This window comes from Stegostoma tigrinum, chromosome 18 (assembly GCF_030684315.1).
Source record: "Stegostoma tigrinum isolate sSteTig4 chromosome 18, sSteTig4.hap1, whole genome shotgun sequence".
Taxonomy (NCBI): domain Eukaryota; kingdom Metazoa; phylum Chordata; class Chondrichthyes; order Orectolobiformes; family Stegostomatidae; genus Stegostoma; species Stegostoma tigrinum.
This window is the reverse complement of record NC_081371.1, coordinates 8,221,399-8,246,164: the sequence shown is the minus strand read 5'-3', so window position 1 is coordinate 8,246,164 and position 24,766 is coordinate 8,221,399. Positions and strand designations below refer to the sequence as shown.

The 24,766-nt window shown below is 45.0% G+C and overlaps 1 protein-coding gene across 21 annotated transcripts in view; it reads right to left on the bottom strand.

Moving 5' to 3' along the window:
• The window catches only part of nrcama (neuronal cell adhesion molecule a), a 357,355-nt gene that overhangs the window by 34,960 nt on the left and 297,629 nt on the right, over positions 1 to 24,766 (bottom strand). For 13 of the 21 annotated variants that reach the window (XM_059652297.1, XM_059652299.1, XM_059652290.1 and 10 more), the window contains 8 exons: positions 23,052 to 23,277; positions 19,616 to 19,731; positions 18,226 to 18,430; positions 16,156 to 16,278; positions 9,749 to 9,928; positions 6,836 to 6,868; positions 5,783 to 5,848; positions 2,176 to 2,292 (listed from right to left, as the gene is read on the bottom strand). In XM_059652297.1, coding sequence (XP_059508280.1) covers positions 2,176 to 2,292; positions 5,783 to 5,848; positions 6,836 to 6,868; positions 9,749 to 9,928; positions 16,156 to 16,278; positions 18,226 to 18,430; positions 19,616 to 19,731; positions 23,052 to 23,277 — 1,066 coding nt within the window. The remainder of the gene's footprint in view (positions 1 to 2,175; positions 2,293 to 5,782; positions 5,849 to 6,835; positions 6,869 to 9,748; positions 9,929 to 16,155; positions 16,279 to 18,225; positions 18,431 to 19,615; positions 19,732 to 23,051; positions 23,278 to 24,766) is intronic. The other 8 variants (XM_048548914.2, XM_048548915.2, XM_048548912.2 and 5 more) reach the window with 3 other exon arrangements.

Genomic DNA, 24,766 nt, shown 5'->3' with positions numbered 1-24,766 from the left:
CTGGCCCTAGAAGTTAGCAAACAAATTTATCAAGTTTTCTCCAAAGCTGCTGCTCCTCAGGAAGTTTTTGTTTTAAAATACACCTTTTTTATGAGGATGGAGTGTTTCTCAGCAACCTTTCCAAGCTGAAGGCTCCTGATCAGGCCACGAACAAACTTCTTTTATTTATTGTGTCCAGCCACACACAAGTCTTTCTTTTGAAAAAAAGACCTGGAGGCTTTGAGCTATCACTATGCACTTGATAAAAACAAAAATTGCCGGAAATGTTTGTGTGTTTTTGGCCAGGGGAATGAATTTGCACCTTCATTTGCCCTCACAAAAGTGGTGATCCGGGCTGCTACTTAAACCAGTGGAGTCTGAGAGATCCCAGTGAAAGGCAAGTTCAGCCACAGTTGAAGGAAACATCACCCACCACGGACACAGCAAATAGTCATGTGACTCGGCCAACACTGTCTATCTCATATATTGCAGGGAAGGATGCCCCGAGGATTGGTATATTGGCAGATGCTACGACAACAGATGAATAGACAATGCACAACAATCGCCAGATGGGGACGTTCCCTCCCAGTCAGGGAACACTTCAGCAGTCAAGAACATTCAGCTTCCGAACTTTTGGGTCAGCGTCCTCCAATGTGACTTCGAGATACTCAACAATGCAGGATTGTCGAGAGGAGACTGATAGCCAAGTCCCGTACCCATGAAGATAGCCTAAACCATGATTTTGGGTTCATGCCACGCTACATGTGATCCTACCACACTGTTCTGTGTCTGTAAAATCTTCCTCACTCTCTTGTTTTGTCATCAGCACCTTGATAAGCTGTTGTGATCTCTCAACCTTAATTAGTTTGTACAGTTTTACATTACTTATTACTTTGGTTAGACCCTTGGCATGCGACGCTTGTACCTATCATGTTATTCCAGTCATTTAGTTTGGCTCCAGCACCACCATGTTTTTAATTTTTTGTAATTATCTCTCTGCCTCATTTAATTGGATTCGAGGTCATTCCTACACTGGTTATTCAGCTGTTGACACTTTACTCACACTGTCTAACACGCTTGGTCACTTGCAGAGACATATATTCTGACACTCCACTCACACCAGTTGTATGACCTTTTGATCCCACAGCCTATTAACTCTGTGTCTTTATGCTCTTGTCTCTCACTGCCCCTGACGAAGGGGCTGTGCTCTGAAAGTTTGAGGATTCAAGTAAACTTGTTGGACTATAACCTGGTGTCATGTGACTTCCGACTTTGTCCACTCCAGTCCGACACTGGCACCTCCGCATCACGGTGGGAAGGAGTTTACTGTCAGCCATGCTGGAGTATGACAGGGGCATGACTGGAGTTACATGAGTGGCAGGCAACTTAAGGATGGCAGACTTTCTACCCCAAAGATTATGAACTACCTGAGTTTTCAAATAACAAGTTTTCTATCAATCAGAATGGCAAACTTCGTGAGGGAGAACTTATTTTTAATCCTCGCTTGGATGCAGAGCAATTTCTGTTGTCGATCAGCAGAATAATCCATACACCAGCTCTGACTGAACGATCGCATGATTGAGAACCAACGCCACGTCCTTCAACATCGCTTTGTCCTTTCAGTGGCCTGCAGTAGTACTTTGTTGAAGAAATGCCTGGACAATACACAGGGCCTGCAAAGTGCTTCCAAAACTTGGGATTCAAACTTTAAAGTGCAAGGAGAATGCAAAGCTCTCTGGATACTTCTAAATTCAGCTGCTGGTACACCAAGTGACAGTCAGTCACACTATAACAATGGGGTCTGTGAAATGCAGCTTCCAGTTACCAGCATCAGATCAATAGAGGAGATATAACTGTAGCCTTATGAATCAATACAGAATTTCCCTCGCAAGTCACTGATGCCTCCCAAGATCAAAACTGCCCTACAATTCTCGAGGTGCTATTCCCTTAATGCTGGCTGAAGTCCAGTATTTTTAGGGAAAATAAAGTCCGATAGTTTTGTAATAAATGGGATCGGGAGCTCATGACCTGCGTTAATCAGGGCAAGTAAGGAGACAATTGGGCATCTTTTACTGGCACCCAGTGACTGGTTTCTGAGATGACACACAACCAAACAAAAATGTACCAAGCACACAACAGCATACACTAGAATCTGCTAGATTAAAACACATTGAATCCAATGAATTGCGCTCTTACTGTCAGCTATCTCATATTCAACATAAAAGTGCATATCCGTTCGGTCAAACTCCCAACTGATATTTGCATGGGTTGCGGCTGAGGTAATGTTCGTAATTACTGGACGAAGGACCATGACTAAGTATGCAACAGAAGAGAGAAAGTCACATGAAAAAGTACAATCCCCGGTACAACATACATTTAAAATAATAAGAGCAATGTAGAGCAAGGATTTCGATTATTCCTTCTGTCGGTCACTGGCTTCAATTTCATTAACCTTGAAGCAAAATTGTCAAGTGATGATAACTAAAGATTCAGTGGGTTCCCAGAATTTTCTCCCCTATTTTAACTCTCCCATTTGACTATTTTAAAGTCGAAGCTTGAGCCAATTTCTGCAGAAAGTTAAAATAGCAGAGGAAGAAATAGCACTCGAACACAGTAAACACCCCATTACAGAACTGCAAGTCTTTTCGCTGCTGAGAGAACTGAAAGCCTGGAAATATTTGGTCCATGACGGTTGTGACACAATTCCTGAGTCTTTTGCACTAACACGTTGAGTTTGTGTTCGGTTGCATACAGGACAGAGTCTGCTTTTAATCACTCTCCAAGCCTGAATGTGTGGTCTTGTTAATGAGGCTAATACAGTTCTGCTTTATTGAGTACTGCTCCCAACACTGGTACTGAAGATGGTGAGGCTTCCAACTATATTTAGAAATAAGGAGAATTGTGTTCTCATTTTCCATATTCCCATTCTGTGGTTTAAGTGAACACTGGGGCATTGCAAGAGGGCACACGAGGAGCTTGGTGAGCCAGAAATTCTGCTGAGTTGAAGTGGCAGTGTCACATTAGGATTGAGCTCTGCTTCTTCCCTGGGAGCTGCGGAGATTGACCGTGGCAGGAAACCATGGAGACAACCTCCAGCAATCACACTTGTGGCACACAGCAGAGATTAAGGGCTGAGATCAAGAGATTTGGCCTGGGCTTGCTCATGGTGGCTGTAGTTTGCAGCGTAAGATGGGGAATGGAGTGATCAAAAGAAGGGGGGCCACTATGCTTCTTCAAGAGACTGGCAGGGACATGAGGAATGCTTGAAAATCACAACCCCCATCCCCTGCGCCACCACCCCCCTCACACCCCACAGAGTTGACAGCTTCAGCTACCCTACCCTGAGCCAGTAGCAACAACTATATTTCAAAGAGGCTCCTGATTGACCCCATGACAAGCCAGTGTCCCACCTCTCCCACACTGATCACAGAGGTGCTGACCAACCCTTTCACTGTAATAAAATTCCAATGGATGCAGCTTGGGTATGTCTGCCCAGCTTTATGAGGATTCATCTTTGTCTCCCTCCTGTACATGGCAATGGTGGCTGGCTGATGGGGTGGACAGGAATTGATGGTCAAGACCCCCGTTTTGACAGGGGCTAAGTTCCTTCGCCACAAATCTGTTGGCATATTCTTTTCAGAGACAGTATCAGAGCAGTGCATTGCCGGCCTTGGTCTGTGCCCCACCCAATCCTTGGAAATAACAAGAGACTTTGTGGTTCCATGTTAAATCTACCCATTTTCAATCCAGGACCTGTTTTATAGAGTCATACAGCACCGAAAGAGACCCTTCGTCCAACTCACCCACGCCAACCAGACATCCCAATCTGATTTGACCCATTTATTTGGCATGTCAAAACCATAACCATCTTTTTACACACTCAGTTGATTAGATTAGATTAGATTAGATTAGATTCCCTACAGTGTGGAAACAGGCCCTTTGGCCCAACAAGTCCACACTGCCCCTTGAAGCATCCCACCCAGGCCCCTCCCCCTATAGCCCACACATCCCTGAACACTACGGGCAACTTAACATGGCCAGCCCACCCAGCCCGCCCATCTTTGGACTGTGGGAGGAAACTGGAGCACCCGGAGGAAACCTGTGCAGACACAGGGAGAATGCACAAACCCACACAGACAGCCGCCCGAGGCCGGAACCGAACCCAGGTCCCTGGCGCTGTGAGGCTACAGCGCCAACCATTGAGCCACCGTGCCGCCCTTTGATGGCAGATTCTACTCAGGAACCCGAACCAATTCGGATTCAAACAAGTTTATATCACAGAGGAAGACTCTGCATATACCTTTTCTCACTGTATTTAGTTTATTGCACCTTATCAACACAGACTTACTCTCACATGTCCTTATCGAGCTTCCCTCAGACTTATCTATGTTACTGACCTGAACTCCTCCTTGCAATAGTAACTTTCACACCTTTACCGCAATTAAGAAGCTTCTCTTTAGTCAATTAATTAGCAGCTAATCACCTCTAATAACTACTAACTGGAGACACAATGTGGAAGGAAAATGATGCAAGTCAATTCAGAAATGCACTGCCTTCGAGATTTATAAAAGGAACTGGGTAGATAGTTGAAGGAAGGTACTTACAGGCCTACACAGAAAGGGTGAGGGACTTTTAGAAAAACCAGGTCCACCATAAGGTGAGATTAAGTTGGAAACTAACTATGACTTTCCAAATGTTTAAGTGAAAAAGGTCAAATAAATTCAGGACCAGAAAACCACAACAACAAAATCTGTCCTGTGCTTATTTTGAGGGGGATCAAACTGTATTTGGACTTAAGCCATTTCCTTTTCACTCGTGTTGTTAATTTTGTCCTCTACTTTGCCTGATGCCATGTAATTTTGGCCACCATTAGTTCTTGGAGGCTACAGTCAAGAGTGAAGATTGCAGCTGTGCCAGGTTCGCATTCCGGCCCTTGTTTGGCCTGACTGAACGATTCCAGCAGATATATCGACACTGACCCACCTGGTATGAATAAATGCATGAGGATTCTCGATCCCCTGAGTGAAATGCTAAGAGTACATTGACATACTGTTCTAGCATTCCTGCTCTCTCCATTGTCCACGGAATAACATGATCATGAAAGCCACTATATAATTCAATAAATTTCCACATGGAGGAAATTTCTATCATATCTGAGCAGCCCCCACCTCCACCCCTAGCCATTCTAAATCTAATTTCTCTTCAGTTTTTTTTTTCTGTCTTTTAGGATTAATTTCATTGATTCTTAAATGTGGCCAACATCTACCTGTGGCAGTGCAAGCATACTCTAATATGTCTGTGTGATAAGGCAAATACCAATCACAAGTCTTAGCCACTTTGTTACTGTGTCACTCTCAAACAGATATAATTTTTTTATTGTTTATTCCCTTTTGCTACTTCAACACCCTAAACACTCCGAGTGAGACATATTTAGGAGAGCTTAAGAGTGCAATTAGGTCAGGCACGAAGCTGAGATACTTATTGAAATACACTTATTTGAAGTTAGCACAAGGGATCGAAGAGTTTGGATTATTTAGATTAAATAGAGAGTCACAGTGCCATGGTTTATGGTGAGTTAGAATGTGGAACAGACAACAGTGAGATTAGATCCTACGTTTAGTCCATTTGAATTGATTTAATTCAATGCAGGCGCTCAAAACAAGTGTAGTCATTCTTACCGTTAATTCCCACAAATCATCAATTTATAGACAACACAACATTGTATGCTTGGTGATGCGAATAAGCATTTTTAAGTCATATTCACAATAAAATAATAAGGTTGTATTCACAAGAGAGCCAATACCCTTCATTTTTTTATCAACAGGGATTATTAAATCTGTTTTCAGTAATGGAGATGTTGCAGATATTCCTGGAGCAGCAGAGAAAGGAAGAGAGAGAACAAGTGAGACAGAAGGAAGCTGTAGTCAAATGCAGTTAACATCATCATTTGGAAATTAAAAAAGAGAGAAAGATAGTAGACAGCAAACATGTGACATTTTGAATCAATGAATCATGCTATGTTTCACTTCAAATTCCTCTGGGTATGTAGGGTTGTCAACTCCGCTGGGATATATTCCTGGATGCTTGGTCATATGGGTTCTCACAGTCAAGCTCCCTGCCCAGTCAAACTCCCAACAGACCAATGAAAAATCCACTCGAAACCCCATGATTTTTCTCAAAGTTTGAACATGGAAGTGTCCAGGAAGTTAATCGCGCACTTCTGGAGACTCCAGGACAATCCTGGAGGGTTGACAACCCTATGACTCAGGTGAAGTTATCACTCTTAAATATTGTGCCTCAGTGAGAAGGTACGAAGCAGAGACTGGGTGGGACCTGAAAAGAAAATCCAAACAGCTCCGCGCAATGTCACCCGGAGCAACATCCCACTGTCTCAGCCAGAGAGAGGGCCTGAAGCGCAAAAACAGGTGGAACAGAACCTCACCTTCCAAAAGCAAATCTACCAATTGGAAGATCAAGTCAAACCGGAGGCGAAACTACTGTTAGAAAAAGGAGCTTGTTCAAGTCTATCGCACAAAACTGAAACTTCATGCATGCTCAAAAATTAATGCATTTGCTGTTAATCTACAAAGTGTGGTTAACATCAGGCTGCACAAACTTGGCAGATTGCAGTGCTTTCGATCAAGAGCTGCCGGTGTTTCCAAAACATTGTGCAATCTCTGAAATTACTGCTCTTTACAGATACTTCTAGTTACAGCCGTATACAGATGCACACTGCAGAAACAAAGAGCTAAAGAGCTGTCAGCTCCACTATCTCTGCTAAAGCACCCCAGAATGTTGCAACTCAAGGCCAAATGCACAGTAAGCAGCCCCAAACTCAGAAAACCATGCAGGTTACCTTTGCCTGCCTCTGGCACGGTTTGGTGAATCACTGTTAATTGTGAGAGACAGGGGGAGAGAGATGGGAGGGGAGAAAGGAACATCGAAAAGAAAACACAGATGCTGTATAATTAAGAGCACGCCGCGAACATGTTGGAAACACGCAGAAAGAAGGACAAATATTAAAACACAATGACACCATTTACAAATTCAGCAGATCTTCTTTCATAAAGAGCCGGGGACTTGCATTGACACAACAGCTAAATAACAAGCGAGCACCATCAGAGGAGCAATTTATCATGGATCACAGCACGATCAAATTGAGAGACAGCCATCCTCTTGTCCACTTCCAGCAACTTCAATGGGCTGAACTGAGCACACATACCTCATACCATCAACCCCAAGGTAAATGTTTTAAAATGTTGGCCTGATGCTCCTTCACTTCGAAAGGGAGCTGCAGCAAAAGGTATCTGCCTGCTCCCATCCCACAATGGAACTTCGGGGATAGAGTGGGAAGCCGTTTCCACACATGTCAATGATAACTCGCACAACGGGGACCAAACAATGAACTTTGCGCTCCTCTGTCAAGACATGAAACAGTGCCAAAATTCCCAGCAGAATTCCAACACACTGACCCCTTGGGCTCCCAACATTTGACAGCTATCAATCAGCTGTAGTTTCCCCAGGCAATGTAATGGGAGCACAACATGCTGGAAAGACCGTGGGATTCAGGGTCAGGAGTCAATCGATCCATTGGGTCACCTGAAGACTTGCAAAATACGCCAGTCTTTTTACACTTCATTTTAATTTCATGAATGAATGCTGGGTGCAGTCCACAGCCTTTGGAACAAAGTCTAGCACTCTTGTCAACAATTCTCTCAGTTTTTGATTCACATGCAAGTCATCACTCTCAGCCTGCTGGACCAACACTGGCCTCTGTGTGGCAGCAAATCATCAGCAAATGCTTGATGCAGTTTATTCTGAATCACTGAAATCATTCAAATTTTGCAAAAGATGGAGGAGTCAACAGGTGAAACAAAACAGTGGAAATACTCCATGTTTCTGTTCAGTTTTGGTGCACATGGAAACCAATTGGCTGAACGAAACTCAAAATCATCTGGCAACACACACACACACACACACACACACACACACTTTTGTAAAGTCTAACTGAACACAAATCCCCACTGGGATTGGCGGGCAGCTTGTAAGTCTGGCAATCCATAACATTAGTCAATGAATACAATCCACCAATCCCATGAATTTCCAGGTTCCACGTGAAACACAAATTCTCAAAATTCGTAACAATGTCTTGCTGTTTTAAAAATATTGTTGAATCGAACACTTTGCTCCCTCAAAATCTCCTACACAACTTGCTTCATTTCCTTATACAGCCACCACTTGTAATTTTTCTTCAAATTTACCCATGGGACGTGGTCCTCATTGGCTAGGTCAACATTTATTGCCCATGTCCGAACAAGATGGTGGTAAAATTCCTTTTTGATCAACTGCAGCCCATGTGCTGGAAGGACACACTCAGTTCTGTTAAGAAGAGAGCTCCAGGATTTTGGCCTGCATTGACAGTGAAGGAACGGCAATATATTTCCAACTCTGGGCGCCATGTAGCCTAGGAGGGAATTTACAAGTCGTGATATCCTCAGTGATTGCTGCTCTTGTCCTTTGAAATGCTGGTGGTCCTGTGTTCGGAAGGAGCCTTGCAGAGTTGCTCCCAGTGCATCCTGCAGATGGTATACTCTGCTACCACTGTGCATCAGTGGAAATTGTTGCAGGAAACGCATGGAGTACCGATGACTGGACTGTTTTGTCCTGCACGGCTAAGCCATGGGATGAGACTAGGCTTTGCTACCTGTACCTGCCGTATCTCAACAGTCTTGCTTTCAGAGAGGACAGCAAGCAGCGTAGCCTTGGAACTGCAGGCCAGAATCCGGGGTGCACAGGACTGCCAGCCCCCTGCATTACCCCAGCCACCCTGCATTCTTCAGAGTTTCTTCAGCCCCTGCCATTTTCTGCCCTCCTCGCCTGGAAAGGCCATTTAGATTGGGGACTAGTTAAAGGCACTACCTCTCTCACTGCCACCCTCCAAGTGTGGCCATTCAAAGGCAGCCATTCTTCATGCATGTCCTGACATTATGTTCCTTCCTCAGGAACTGCTGGGAAGACTTGCAAGTTCCTTGCTACCCTGACAACTTCCTAGTTGAGGCCACAGATCCTGGGAAGGCACCACACGGTGGGGCCTCAGGATCACAGTGAAGCAATCCTCCCGATTCAACATCTTGACTTAAAAGGTGAAAAACTCATCGCGCAAGAGAGACTTTTCATCTTCAAAAACTGCCCGAAGGAGACCAGACTTTTCCAGAGGGGCAAATGTCACCATCGAGTGAGGAAAGATCTGGGGATAGAGTGAACTGATCTAATTCTGATCTGAGTTAGCTGTCACATTCTAGACAAAACCTGCAATGGCAGGAGTATAAGACTTCACCACACGAACACTATAGTAGGTGCGCTCACAATTAGCCCTACAGGACTGATCCTAACTCTTGCCCTGGTCATCCTCACGAGGGCATGTGCAGAGGGGGTTACTGGGTAAGAACACTCTGGGTAGTTTTTAACCTTTCCATTAACCTGGTGGTCCATCATTAGCAACTTGTAAGTCTTTGCTGCACCAGAGCCTGCAGCTCTATGCATCTTACACTTCCGACAAGACCGTGACTTCACCTCTGAACGTGTACACCACTGAGACATCATCTGCACATATATATGTTTTTCTTAAAATGTCAGAGAATTTGAACAGATGGGATCATCTGGAACATTTTGAAAAGCAATGTTAAAAAATGGCACTGACAGCAGAGAACCAGCACAAACAAACAAACAAACAAACAAACAAACAAACAATCTCTCGCTGCAGCTGTACCTTCATCCAACACAGTAATGGCCTCTTCAGTTAACTTGCTGCCAGCTCCCACACTGGTGAAGGCGTTGAGATAGAACTTGTAGCGAGTGCTGTAGTTCAGGTTTTTCAAAGTCCAGCTGGTTTCATTCTCGGCAGGTATTGTGATCTCCACCAGAGGGCCTAGTTCATGCGTGCTGTTAACTGAAAGGGAAGCAGCAAATACACGTCTGTACTGGAAGCAAGTGATTCCACTGTCATGTTACACACCAGGGACAGTTTGATGACTACACACTGTCATTTAGCCAGCAATTAACGCTTTACAATATTCCAATTGCAAACAGCCCTGCACATCAATTTCACTACAATTCCATGTATTTAACATCACGTTAGCATACTTTGCCACATTTCAGCTGTCATGCTTTTGTAAATGCTGACTGCTTGAAGCTAGTTAGCTCACAGTTTATAATCATCAAAGGACAACAAGTCACAATTGAAGAGAAAGGAACATACAAATTTGTCTCGGAGTAACATACCTCTGCAGAACTCATTTGGTCATGAATGAAATAAGCAGACGGCAAAGTCTGTGGATTTGAAAATGGATCGGTCCAGAATTCTCCAATTATTTAAATGTTTTCTTTTTAAACTGAGCTGTCTGTGATCCTGCTGCACCTTTTCCCTAAGCTTGTACTCTCTCATGAACTGTTCAACTTTGAATATCTTCCCCTTCTGATAATAAGGCATGTATTTGGAACATTAACTTTATTAGTTTCTCTCAAGATACTACTTGACCCACTGATTAATTCTGATCTTTTCCTGTTCTTCAGCTTTTCACCATCCAAACCATTTGCTTCTGAATTCTTAACTATTCATAGAGTCATACAACCATACAGCATGGAAACAAGCCCTTTGGACCAACTAGTCCATGCCGACCGTAATCCCAAACTAAACTAGTCCCAACTGCCTGTGCTTGTTTCATATCCCTTCAAACATTCCTTATTCATATACTTATCCAGATGTCCTTTGAACGCTGCAACTGTATCTGCGTCCATCAGGTTCTCTGGCAGTTCATTCCACATACGAACAACACTCAGTGTCAAAAAGTTGCCCCTCACGTCCTTGTTAAATCTTTCTCCTCTCACTTTAAAAATAGGCCACATAATTTTGAACTCTCCAATCCTAGGGGGAAAAAAACCCTGGTCATTTCACCTTATCTATGCCCTCTCATGATTCCATAAACCTCTACAAGGTCACCCCTCAACTTCCCTTGCTCCAGTGAAAAAAGTCACAGCTTATCCAGTCTAGTTTTATATCTCAAAGCATCCATTCCTAGCAATGCTCTGCTGAGTCTTTTCTGAACCCTCTCCAGTTTAATAATATCCTTCCTTTAACAGGATGGCCAGAATGGCACACAGTACTCCAAATATGAAATACCTGCTCAGACACAGGAAAAAGAATAGCTTATTAAACCATTATTTAATCATATCGTGGCTGATTTGCTTATAAATTAATCTACTTGCGTTGCTGGATTGCCCTTAATAACCTGACCTGTCAAGAACCTATCATACTTATTTCTAAAATGTTCACGGCCTACCTTGATATTTTAGATTAGATTCCCTACAGTGTGGGAACAGGCCCTTCGGCCCAACAAGTCCACACCGTCCCTTGTAGAATCCCACCCAGACCCATCCCCCTATAACCCACACACCCCTGAACACTACAGGCAATTTAGCATGGCTAAACCACCTCAGCTGCTCATCTTTGGACTGTGGGAGGAAACCGGAGCTCCCAGAGGAAACCCACACAGACACGGGGAGAATGTGCAAACTCTGCACAGACGGTCACCCGAGGTTGAAATCGAACCCGGGCCCCTGGCGCTGTGAGGCTGCAGTGCTAACCATTGAGCCACTGTGACGCCTATTTGGGAAGCAGGATTCAGATCCCAGTATTCTTGTGAGCAAGTGCTTCCTGGCATCATTCCTGAACAAGAGCATTCTCACCTGCAAGTTATAACAGCTGTTCTGGTTGCCTTCAGCAAAAGATCACATTTCTTACTACTTACCTGATCAAATCCTATAAACACTGCCATTAGATTGGACTTTAATTTTTTTTATATATTCAACGTAGTGCAAGTTTAGTAAATGCACAATGGTCTCAAGGTAGCCAGTTTAGAAAATAGCAGAAAAAAAATCTATAAATTAATCTTACATCAAAATAGAGGCAGAACAACCACCTCTGAACTTTGGAAAGGGGACCCACTGCACTCAATAAATTAGTTACCTCCCAGCAAATAATTTATTATGGATGGAGAGAGAATGCACAAAGTTATTTCAGAGATGAAAGTAATACTTTTGGACACAAAAGATTGCAGTGCCACAATTAACACTGGTCACATTTTGGATGCTTATCAGCGTGAACCCTCCCAATAGAGCAAATCACTGTCCTACTCTCACCAACTGTACAGCATCATAAATTTGGAGGTGACTCAAACAACCAAACTGGGTGTTGGCTTGTGGGTATGGAACAGTGCAAATTCAGTCCACTACTTTCACTGTTCATTTTCATACTGGGGGAAGGGACAGCAAATTTGACGAATTGCGCATTCCTGGTATTGAGTTTTTTGTGCCAGAAATACTTGTTAGGAACAAGGAAGATATTTAATTTTGCTCACATTAAACAATCCGAACAATTATTGTTGGCAAAGTTTTTGCTCTGGTAGATCTGACATAATTGCTCGACTATTAATTGACTATTTTGGGACTGTTCTGGGGTTCGAATCCTACCATGGCAGATGAGAAAATTTAAATTCAAGATATCTGGAATTAATAATCCAATCATGAAACCACCATCAATTGTTGGAAAAAAAACATCTGGTTCACTCATGTCCTTCAGGGAAAGAAATCTGCCATCCTTACCTGGTCTGGCCTACATATGTAACCATACCCTTAGCAATGTGGTTGATTCCCAAGTGCCCTCTGAAATGGTCTGATGGGCCACACAGTTGTATCAATTGCTATAAAATCTCTACAAAGAAATGAAACTGGACAGACCATTTAGAATTGACTTTGACACCAGCCGAAGACAATGGCAGAAACAGACCAAACCTGCAAAGTCGCCCTCACTAACATCTGGGGGTTAGTGCCAAAATTAGGAGAGCTGTCTCTCAAACTAATCAAGTAAAAGCCTGACATAGTCACACTCACAGAATCATACCTTACAGACAATGTCCCAGACACCACCATCACCACCTCTGGATATATCCAGTCTCACCAGCAGGACAGACCCGGTGAGGTGGCAACACAGTGGTATACAGTCATGGGGGCATTGCCCTGGGAGTCCTCAACATTCACTTCGGATCCCATGAAGTCCCATGGCTTCAGGTTAAACGAGGGCAAGGATACTTCCTGCCAGTTACCACATACCATCCTCTCTCCACTGATGAACCAGTACTTCTCAGTGTTGAGCAACACTTAGCGGAAGCACTGAGGATGGCAAGGGTACAAAATGTACTCTAGGTAGGGGGTTTCTATGCCCACCATTATGTTTTGGCACCAGTTGTACAGATCGAGCTGGTCAGGTCCCAAAGGACATAGCTGCTAGATTGGGTCTGAGGCAGGTGCTGAGGGAACCAACAAGAGGGAAAAACACATTCAATCTCATCCTTACCAATCTACCAGCTGCAGATGCCTGTGGCCATGACAATATGGATAAGAATGACCACCACACAGTCCTTGTGGATATAAAGTCCTGCCTTCACACTGAGAATATCTTCCATCATGTTGTGTGGTCCTCTCACTGTGTTAAACGGGACAGATTTTGGGCAGATCTAGCATCTTAAGGCTGGGCATCCATGAGGTGCTGTGGGCCATCAACAGCAATAGAATTGCCCTCTAGCAAAATCTGCAACCTCATGGCCTGGCATATCCCCCACTCAACCATTACCACCAAGCCAGGGGATCAACCCTGGTACAACAGAGAGTGCAGGAGGGCATGCCAGGAGCAGCACCAGGCATACCTGAAAATGAGGTGTCAACCTGGTGAAGCCACCAAACAGGACTACTTGCACACCAAACAGTGTAAGCAGCAAGTCATAGACAGAGCCAAGCGATCCCATAACCAAGAGATCAGATCTAAGTGGCATCTCAGGAGCACAAAAGCTGACGTTTTGGGCCTAGACCCTTCATCATCCTCAATTCCCAATTCCTCTGACTCCGCCGCATCTGCTCCCAGGATGAGGCATTCCACTCCCGCACATCCCAGATGTCCAAGTTCTTCAAGGACCGCAACTTTCCCCCCGCAATGGTCGAGAACACCCTTGACCGCGTCTCCCGCATTTCCCGCAACACATCCCTCGCACCCCGCCCTCGCCACAACCGCCCAAAGAGGATCACCCTCTTTCTCACACACCACCCCACCAACCTCCGGATACAATGCATCATCCTCCGACACTTCCGCCATCTACAATCCGACCCCACCACCCAAAACATTTTTCCATCTCCACCCTTGTCTGCCTTCCGGAGAGACCACTTTCTCCATGACTCCCTTGTTCGCTCCACACTGGCCCCCAACCCCACCACACCTGGCACCTTCCCCTGCAACTGCAGGAAGTGCTACATTTGCCCCCACACCTCCTCCCTCACCCCCATCGCAGGCCCCAAGATGACTTTCCATATTAAGCAGAGGGTCACCTGCACATCTGCCGATGTGGTATACTGCATCCACTGTACCCAGTGTGGCTTCCTCTACATTGGGGAAACCAAGCGGAGGCTGGGGGACCGCTTTGCAGAACAACTCCACTCGGTTCACAATAAACAACTCCACCTCCCAGTCGCCAACCATTTTAACTCCCCTTCCTATCCTTCAGACGAAATGTCCATCATGGGCCTCCTGCAGTGCCACAATGTTGTCACCCGAAGGTTGCAGGAACAGCAACTCATATTCCGCTTGGGAACCCTGCAGCCCAATGGTATCAATGTGGACTTCACAAGCTTCAAAATCTCCCCTCCCCTACCGCATCCCTAAACCAGCCCAGTTCGTCCCCTCCCCCACACTGCATCACAAAACCAACCCAGCTAATCCCCTCCCCCCACTGCATCCTAAAACCAGGCCAGCCTGTCTCTGCCTCCCTAACCTGTTCTTCCTCTCACCCATCCCTTTCTCCCACCTCAAGCCGCACCTCCATTTCCTACCTACTAACCTCATCCCACCTCCTTGACCTGTCTGTCTTCCCTGGACTGACCTATCCCCTCCCTATCTCCCCATCTATACTCTCCTCTCCACCTATCTTCTTTTCTCTCCAACTTCGGTCCGCCTCACCATCTCTCCCTATTTATTCCAGAACCCTCTCCCCATCCCCCTCTCTGATGAAGGGTCTAGGCCCGAAATGTCAGCTTTTGTGCTCCTGAGATGCTGCTTGGCCTGCTGTGTTTATCCAGCTTCACACTTTGTTATCTTGGATTCTCCAACATCTGCAGTTCCCATTATCTCAGATCAGATCTAAGCTCTGCAGTCCTGCCATATCCAGTCACGAATGGCGGTAGACAATTAAACAACTCACTGGAGGAGGAGGTGCCTCCATATATATCCCCATCCCCAACTCACAGCCGGTCCTGCTCCTATACTATCCCTGTGATCACTGACCTGCATTGGGACCTGATCTATCCTTGATTAGATTGGCTGCAAGTTAACACATGAGCAGCTATGTTTTGAACAATCTCAAGTTTAAGTGTAGAATGAGATAGCAGGAGAGCATTGGAATGTTTGAGGGTGGAGGCAACAAATGCAGGAATTAGGATTTCAGTAAGACTGAGCTCGGACAGGGATAATGTTTGTTAGCTTATACAATGGCACAATTATGAAGTCCAAAGCTTATCTCAGGATCAAAGGTTGAGAAGAGACCAGTTCAATCTCAAACAAGGAAAGGAATGGAGTCAGTAGCTTGGCAAAGCAATGTGACTGTGTCTAAGGCTGCAGATAGGTTGAGAAGGAGGAGGAAGGACAGTTTACCATTGTTGCAGTTGTAAACGATGTCACTTGAGTCTTCGGTAAGAGCTGTTTTAGTGCTGTGGCAGGGACAGAAATCTAATTGCGGGCATTGAAACATAGAGTGCTGAGAAAACAAACTGGTTTTGGGGTGTGAGGACACAGACTCAGTACTGGAGGTTGGGGATGGCGTCATCATTTGCAAAGCCAGTGGGGGCCAAGCGCAGGCTTTCCATGAACTGGGATGAGGACGGTAGAAGGGAAACAAAAGCAGAAGATAAAAGCTTCTTCGGCAATAGTAACTAAGACGGGGGGCAGGAGTGGGGGTTGGGCGGCCAGCAGTTTGGTGGGAACGGGATTGAGTGACGAGATGGTGGAGCTGGTGCAAAGTGAGCTCGGGAAGGCACACAATTATAGGTTCTACAGATCACCACACGACAGATACTCACTGGGCTGGTACTTGAGTGTGTATCCTTTCAGAATACCATTTGGATGAAGTGGAGGAGCCCACTGCAGGGTCAGAGAGTTGAGTGTTGGGCTTGTAATCTTCAAGAATTCTGGGGAGCTGGGCACTAGTGAAAAATATTTGCACACGTTAGTACGTACCAATCAGAAATCTGTATTTTGTTACAATTCAGGAAGAGCAAGAGTACACAAAAGTTGATGTTGCTCCAACTATTTATGCAATGCTTAGTCAGTAATGCTGACAGAAAGAGTTGGTTTAGGAAATGGCCAGTCACTCCTTTAAAACCCATCCCCCCAGCCTCGGTAAGTCTTGCATTTCTTCACCAAATAATCAACCTGATGTATTTAAGAATGCAAAAGCCACTGGTCCAATTACACTTTTAAAAAGCTTCACTCTGTCTAGGTAGTTGAAGTGGCACTTCACCCATCACCAACGCACTGTGGCAACAGAGGGCGCACCATCTATAATACGTACCTCACTAACTTACCAAGCCCCTTCAAAAGTACCTTCCCAACCTACTAGCTTTACCACCCAGAAGGACAAGGGCAGCAGAGAGGCAGTGAATTGTAGTGTTGGCGGAAGTAAGGGACAGAAGTTAGGGGGAAGCACTCATTCTTGGCTGCATTGAAGAGAGTCCCACTGACTAAGCTGCTTTCCCAGTGCCAGGTAAGGACATCTTCTCAGGGGAGGTGAGGATCTACACGTTGAATATGGCACTGAGAACCCCATTATTGTAGTCAATGGGTTCCAATGATATAGGGAGAACTAGGACAGACCTTCGGCCATTATGCTGTCAGCTAAGGGCTAAATTTAACAAAACAGAACCAGAAAGGTACCAATCTCGGAACCAGGTGCAAATTGGTACAGTTGAATACAAGCTTCGGAGACTGGTATAGGAGAAATGGATTTCAATACATAGGGCACTGGCACCAATAGATCTTGGAGGCGAGTAAGGCAAGAGTATTGGTGGGGAGTGTTTCCCTGTCTCAAGGAGGGAAGACATGGGGTGAGACCTGGGTTTTGAAGTATCAGCAGATAGCATGGAAGAGGAGATACTATCTTTGTGGGGGTGCCCCACTAGGTGAAAGTTATATTCTAAGATCCTACCCCTTCTTCCTTCCTGCTTTTTTGAATGAACTTTAAAAACAGTCGCACAAACCCACCAAGCTGCCCATGCCAACCAAATCACAAAGAAAAAAATAGGAAAAATGACAAGATAAAAGATAATTACCGAAAAATAATCAAGAAGTATGAAAACAGGCAGTAAAAGCTTCTTAAGCATAGATAAGAAAGAAACACAAATAAAGGGAAAGAATTGTTGGACCCAGCATTGTTCACTTAAAAGAGTGAGACTATGGAATCAATAAAGGAAACAAGGAAACCACAGAAACTTTTAGTAGATATTTTGCATCCACCTTCATCTTGGAAGAAACACAAAGCATCCCAAGAGCAATAGAAAAGCAGGGGACAAACAATCATAACCACTCCTGGGATAGCTAATGGAAATAAAGACTGACAGGTCCCTTGGACCAGAAGGCCTGCACCTCAGAGTCTGAAAAGAAGTGGCTGCAGAGGTAATGGATGCACTGGCTGCAATATTCCAAAATTCCTGAGATTCTGGAATTACCCCAACAGACTGGAAAGCCACAAAAGTGGTGCTATTTTTATGATCTTATAATGCTATGGTTACCATCAACCTTTCAGGGACAGTTGGAGATAGGCATTAAATGGTAGCTTTGCCAGCACTGTCCATGGCATATAAACTTACGTTCAGTGGTAACATTAATTTATTAGTTTCCTTGGTGTTGGTTGAAGGGAATTCAGCAATGGAAATGCAATTGGATGTCAGAGACCAATGGGAATTCGTTCGATTCTATCTTTTGAGTGATTGACATTGCCTGGATTTTGTGTGGTTCAAATGTCATGTGTAGTTCTCAGCCCAAACCTGCATGTTGCCCTGATCTTGCTGCATATGGATGCGGGAATTTCAGGATCTCAGATATCTGTAGAAAAAGCATTTCAATCATCAAAGAAATGCAATTGCATTCCTTACCTCCTTCAGGAGTTTTCAGGACCACATCTTCACTTGCAGGTCCTTCTCCTTTCCCATTAAGGACTCGAACATTTAGCTTATAAACACTGAAAGGTTCTAACCCTGGCAACATGCCATGGTTCTTGTCTCCCAGGAAGTTCAAAATCTTTACTTCTGTGTGTCCTTTTCCCCGCCTGATCAGGCTTCCTTGCTTCCAGTAATAGATCTGCATGGAAAAATACATCAGAGAAATTGAGAAGAACAGTTGCATTGTTACAATAACTTTCTAGAGTGTGAGATTTCCTCCAGCTCTTGGTTTTCAACATATTACTTTGGAAATGCCCACTGCTTTTGCAAAGAATGTCACAGTGACCACTATATGTGTAACAAGGTGCCAAGATAAGATCACTAGTTGGCTATTTTGAATGGTGTCAGCTGAAGGAGCAGTGTTGTCCAGAAGAATTTGCTGCTCCTTCTGAAAATCGTCAAAGACAGTGTCTTCACCTAAAATTAACAGATAGGGCCCTAGCTTCATGTCACATCTTCAAGCTCAAGCAATGGACCTTGCTGCACACATAAACAATCACAAAGTGTACAAACGCCCTGTCAAGCAATCTAACATCCTATCATTTTTCCACCCCTGAAAATGACCGTTTGCTGATTCTGGATCATTGGCTACACTTCACTATCTCTCCTCAGTGACTCACGGCCGGTGTGCAAAATCTTGGCCTCTGCCCATCTCCGTCCAATGTTGACATGGGTGCACGTGCAACAAGGCTGAAGAGTAAATGATCAGCAGTAAGATCCATCACAGTGCCCAGCAACAGGCACCTTCTCCTTTTAGTTATGCTTGCTTTGTTTACTCCATCACGTAACCTCACTCCCACCCCACCCCACCTGTTATCCCAGTGGAAGCATTTACACCTGTGCATTTGCATCATTCTGACCTGCACTCACCTTGAATCCAGCACCATCACTTGTGTCATCCAATCACTCCTCTCCCTTTATCCCTCTGAAATAACACCACTAAGGTTGTTACTCCATCAATAAGGCACCCTTTATTTACACATGCATAGTACATGACACTGACCCAGCTCGCTCAGAGCTAGCTTTTAGAGTGAGTGAACAGAACCCCTGATACTCCTGTTCCTCTCTATCAGCCAGGGCTCCCTGACCTGGACCAAGTTAATAGCCCCAATTGGGGAACTCAAGTCTATGAGATCCACCTTGATGACCTCGTTCCAATCACTACACCCTCTTCCTTTCCATTTCTGCTACCCAGTCGCTTTCAAGATAGTTGTCTCTCAACACTTTTCAGTTTGGACTTAGCTTTTTCTCACTGAAGAGTTGGAAATTGTGAACGGTCAGCAGGAAGCAAACTTGCTGAGAGCTCATTTCATCATCCACTTACGTTATATCCCTTGAGGAATCCACGGACACTTTTCGGTGGAACTGGGTTCCAGTGCACCTTCGCAAGAGTGCTATTGATAACGTGGACAGTCACATTGCTAGGAGCCAACATTGGCACTGGAAATAGAACAGAGACAAGTGATTTCCCGATCACTCATAATTTCAACGCAACATGCAGCTCCACATAAATGGCAAACAAATTAAAGTCAAAAACTAGGATAATAAAATGTGAGGCTGGATGAACACAGCAGGCCCAGCAGCATCTCAGGAGCACAAAAGCTGACGTTTCGGGCCTAGACCCTTCATCAGAGAGGGGGATGGGGAGAGGGAACTGGAATAAATAGGGAGAGAGGGGGAGGCGGACCGAAGATGGAGAGTAAAGAAGATAGGTGGAGAGAGTATAGGTGGGGAGGTAGGGAGGGGATAGGTCAGTCCAGGGAAGATGGACAGGTCAAGGAGGTGGGATGAGGTTAGTAGGTAGATGGGGGTGCGGCTTGGGGTGGGAGGAAGGGATGGGTGAGAGGAAGAACCGGTTAGGGAGGCAGAGACAGGTTGGACTGGTTTTGGGATGCAGTGGGCGGGGGGGAAGAGCTGGGCTGGTTGTGTGGTGCAGTGGGAGGAGGGGACGAACTGGGCTGGTTTAGGGATGCAGTTGGGGGTTTGATGGTGAGGTTGGGGTTGGAGCGGAGGGAGCGGAGGGCTGCCCGTTCTGCAGGTGAGAGGTTGGAGTGGGTGAGAGGGGTGGAGAGGTTGAGTCGGTTAATGTCTTGACGGCAGTTGGAGATGAAGAGGTCGAGGGAGGGTAGGAGGCCTGGGGGTGGTGTCCAGGAGGAGGACTTGTGTTGGACCTTCCCCTATCATCAGCATTCACTGCTCGAATAGAAAGAACAGAACATGAATAGACTCATTATGGGCTGATGAGTGGGACCATACTTAGCCAGGAGATAGCTGAATTAAATCATAATATTGCTATGGTTAACACAGGCTATCTACAGATGAAGCCACAAAACGTGCCTTTGGAACTGACGGTAAAACCGACATTCTGAAGCATATTGCTTTGGGACTCAGTTTTCTTTGGCATTTGTATCCGCTGTGAATTAATTCATTGGGAAGAGGACAGCAAAAGTGACAGCAGTTTTGTCTGACGTGACAGCAAGAATCCACTATAATGGTACTAAGAAAAAATGAAAGAACTGTGGATGCTGTAAATCAGGAACAAAAACAAAGTTGTTGGAAAAGCTCAGCAGGTCTGGCAGCATCTGTGAGGGAAAAAACAGAGTTAACGTTTCAGGTCCGGTGACCCTTCCTCAGAACTCATGGTAAAAAAATTCAGGAAGTGAGGTGGTGGCTCAGTTATAATGGTTAATTGGCCATTATTTGAGACACCCAGAGTAAAACTGGTTCAAATCTTGTCAGCTACTGAGATTTAAATTGAACAAATCAAATCTGAAATCGAAAGCCAGTATCCGTAACAGTGGCCCGCAAAACTGTCATCAATTGTTTTTAAAAGCTATCAGGATCATTAATGTCCATTAAGGGGTGACCTTCACCCTGTCTTTACTGTGTCTGGTGTACCCCAGACCCATAATATTGTTGACTCTAAACTGTCCTTTGAGGATTTTGCAAGACCGTTTCAATACAAGGTAAAGCAATAATACCCAACAAATACTGGCCGTGCAGTGACAGCCACAATTAACAAGAGAATAAAGGAAAATGCAAAGGAAGAAAATTCATCCTGACATTTCCAATCCTGTCCAAAAATTGTGCGGCATGAAATTCTGTTTCTTTCTTTTTTGATCATTTTGAGGTGGTTATCACTTCAGCCTTCTGAATTTTCTCCTCATTTAGAAAATAGTCCATGCTTTTATTTTTCTTGCCAAAGTGCATGACCTCACACTTTCCCACGTTGCACTCCATCTGCCACTTCTTTGCCCACTCCCTTAATCTGTCCAAATCCTTCTGCAGCCTCCTCACTCCCTCAATACTCCCTGTCTCTCCACCTATCTTTGTATCGTCTGCAAACCTAGCCAGAACACTCACAGTTCCTTCATCTAGATCATGTACAAAGTGAAAAGTTGTGGCCCCACCACTGACCCTTGCAGAACACCACTTGTTATCGGCTGCCATCCTGAGAAAGACCTCCTTTATCCCCAATCTCCGCTTTCTGCCAGACAACCAATCTTCTATTCATGCCAGCACCTTGCCTCTAACATCATGGGCTCTTATCTTACGCAGCAGCCCTTTCCAGCAGTGAGGCAGGTAGTGGTTGAGAGCAGGAAGCCCTTCCAGCTATTCCTCCTCATTGGCCCAAGGGTTCTGAGGCAAACTTTAGCTCCGCAACCATTGCCTCAGCCACAGCCAGGCTAACTCAACATTAACAGAGAATCCAGCCAGAGACTTTCAACTCTTTCAGTGCTATGATGATATGTGCCTTTAAAAGAGATGCGACCTGTTTCACTTGAAGAGCTGTGTTATAAACCTGGTGTTTGCTCCACAGAAAGCAGAGTAAATACCTTTTGGGTTTTTCTGTAAATTAGGACAAAAAGAAGCATGAATAATTGGAGTCAGGCTCACACAAACTTGGGGTTTTGCTTTCATTTGTAAAAGATGAGGATTGGAGTAGCTGCGAGATGCAGCTCTCTCTCTGCTGCTGCAAAAAGCTTGAGTTCTCCCTCTGATTTAATCTGTCAGTGTTCATTTTTCCTGGACTCGAGACAGCAAATGAGGGAAATCCATTTTGCTGAATTTACCTTTGCCAAGGGTGTGTTTATCAGATGCTGCTATATTGGAACAGTTGATGAGTAGTCGTTCAATAGCATACTATTTCGTTAAATATTTCAAAAGAGTTAAAGTTTTGCCAACTTTTTTTAAATTTGTATTTCAACCGTGGTGTAGGAATAAAGTGTGCCTTGCTTAAAGCCTAGGTGTGTGGCCAACTGAATCACATCTGGAATGCAGCATCTCATGCTTGCTTTTAAGTAAGATGAAAGTTAGGCTCTAGGCTATCTCCTCGATATGTTTGGAGAGGGTTTAGTCTAGTCCATAACAGAGAACAATGGAGACATTCTCAACCCATGGAACCACTAGAAGTTGAGCTGTTTGACCAGTGAATCGATTTATGGCTGGAAGAGTCAGATATCTGGTTTCTCAAGAAATTAAGGATATGGGAAATGGGCAGCAAAGTGCAGTTAAGCCCAAGATCTGCCATGATTGCATTAAATGGCAGCACGGGCTCAATCGGCCAAATGGTCCATACCACTCCTAATGCCCATGTCCTGTTGAGACAATACGCCCTCACCCATCAGATTGCCATATCGAGCTGTGGATTTGCTTTTGCGATGCTTGAAGAAAGCCTTTCCATCAAGCAAAGGACTGCTGAGAAATGAGGCAATCAAGTAATGAGACCAAAGCTAATGAAAAACAACACAGTTACTTACAATCCTCGCCAGAATATCCAATTACAACATCAGGCTCCGAGGCAGCTCCAAGGCTGTTGAATGACTGCACTTTCAACTCATACGGAGAAAATTCCGACGTGCCTGATACAATGTATTTTGAAACGTTGGCGACCATCACAGAGGTCCACTCATCATCGCCGACCTTCTGTCTCCAGCTGACCTTGTACGTTAGGCCTGGCCCATTGGACTGTACACCTTTCAAAGGCTAATGAGAAACAGCAATTATTATGTCCACTCATTTATCAACAGAACTCGTCCGAGACAACACGGAAAATGTGGAACAATTTGCTGCATCATATAGTCAATACTGACAATATTTTAAAAGAATTCATTCACGAGACTCGGATGTCGCTGGCAAGGCCAACATTCATTGCCCATTCCTAATTGCCCAGAGGTCAGTTAAGAGTCAACCACATTGCTGTGGGCCTGGCATCACACGTAGACCAAATCAGGTAAGGATGGCAGTTCGCTTCCCGAAAGGACAGTAGTGACTCAGATGGGTTTTTCCTGACAATCCTGGTCATTATTAGACTCTTGACTCCAGATTTTTATTAGTTTCAAATTCCACCCTCTGCCATCATGGAATTTGAACCCAGGTGCCCAGCACATTACCTGGCTCTCTGGATTAACAGTCCGCTGATAATATCACTAGACCATTGCCTCTCCTTCAAGATTCTACGAGCCAGATGTGTTTTCTGGTAGAGCCCAGATCACCTTGTGTTTAGGATAGGTGACAAGCTAGTGTTAATCAGGAGCCAGTGTGGCTTATTGGATTAATGGTCACGACTGACATTGGTGCAAGAGCAATATTTACAATTTTCTTTCCGATGCTGCCCCACCGACTCACAAGTGGGCGGGGTTTTTATTGGATTGCTCATCTCTCCCTTGAGTGAAGAATGTGTGTGTGAGTGTCCCTGTGTGATTGTGTGCATGTGTATGCATGCACCTATGTGTATGCGCACACGCTTGTGTGTATAAATGTTTATAAAATAACTGGCTTGCAGGGCGAGGACAAAATGTTTCACCTCAACATTTCAAAGATTCACACACATTTACTTCATTTCGTAGCATTTTACAGGACAGGAGGAGGCCATTCGACCCATCGTGTCTGTCCTGGCTCCTGAAAGAGCTACCCAGCTAGTCCCACTCTCCAGCCCTTTCTCTGTAGCCCTCTAAATTCATCACTTCCAAATATGAATCCAGCTGTCTCTTGAAGCTTCCCATGGAATCTACCTCCAACACCCTCCCAGGCAGCGCATTCCAAATCCCAACAACTCTCCGAGTAAACAAGTTTCTCACGTCACTCCCGGCTCTCTTGCTGATGACCTTGAAGTTGTGACCCCGAATTAGATAGAATCCCTGCAGTGTGGAAACAGGCCATTTGGCCCATTAAGTCTGCACTGGCTCTCTGAAGATCATCCTACCCAGACTCAACTCCCTACCCTGTCCCTGTAACCTTGCATTTCCCACAGCTAATCCACCCAGCCTGCACATACCTGAACACACAATGCGCAATTTAGCATGGCCAATCCACCTAACCTGCACACCTTTGGACTGTGGGAGGAAACCGAAGCACCTAGAGGAAACCCACGCAGACAGGTGCTGGAGCTCGAATTGAACCCAGTTCCCTGGCACTGTGAGGCAGTAGTGCTAACCACTGAATCACTGTGCCGTCCTAAACTGCTCGCGTTATC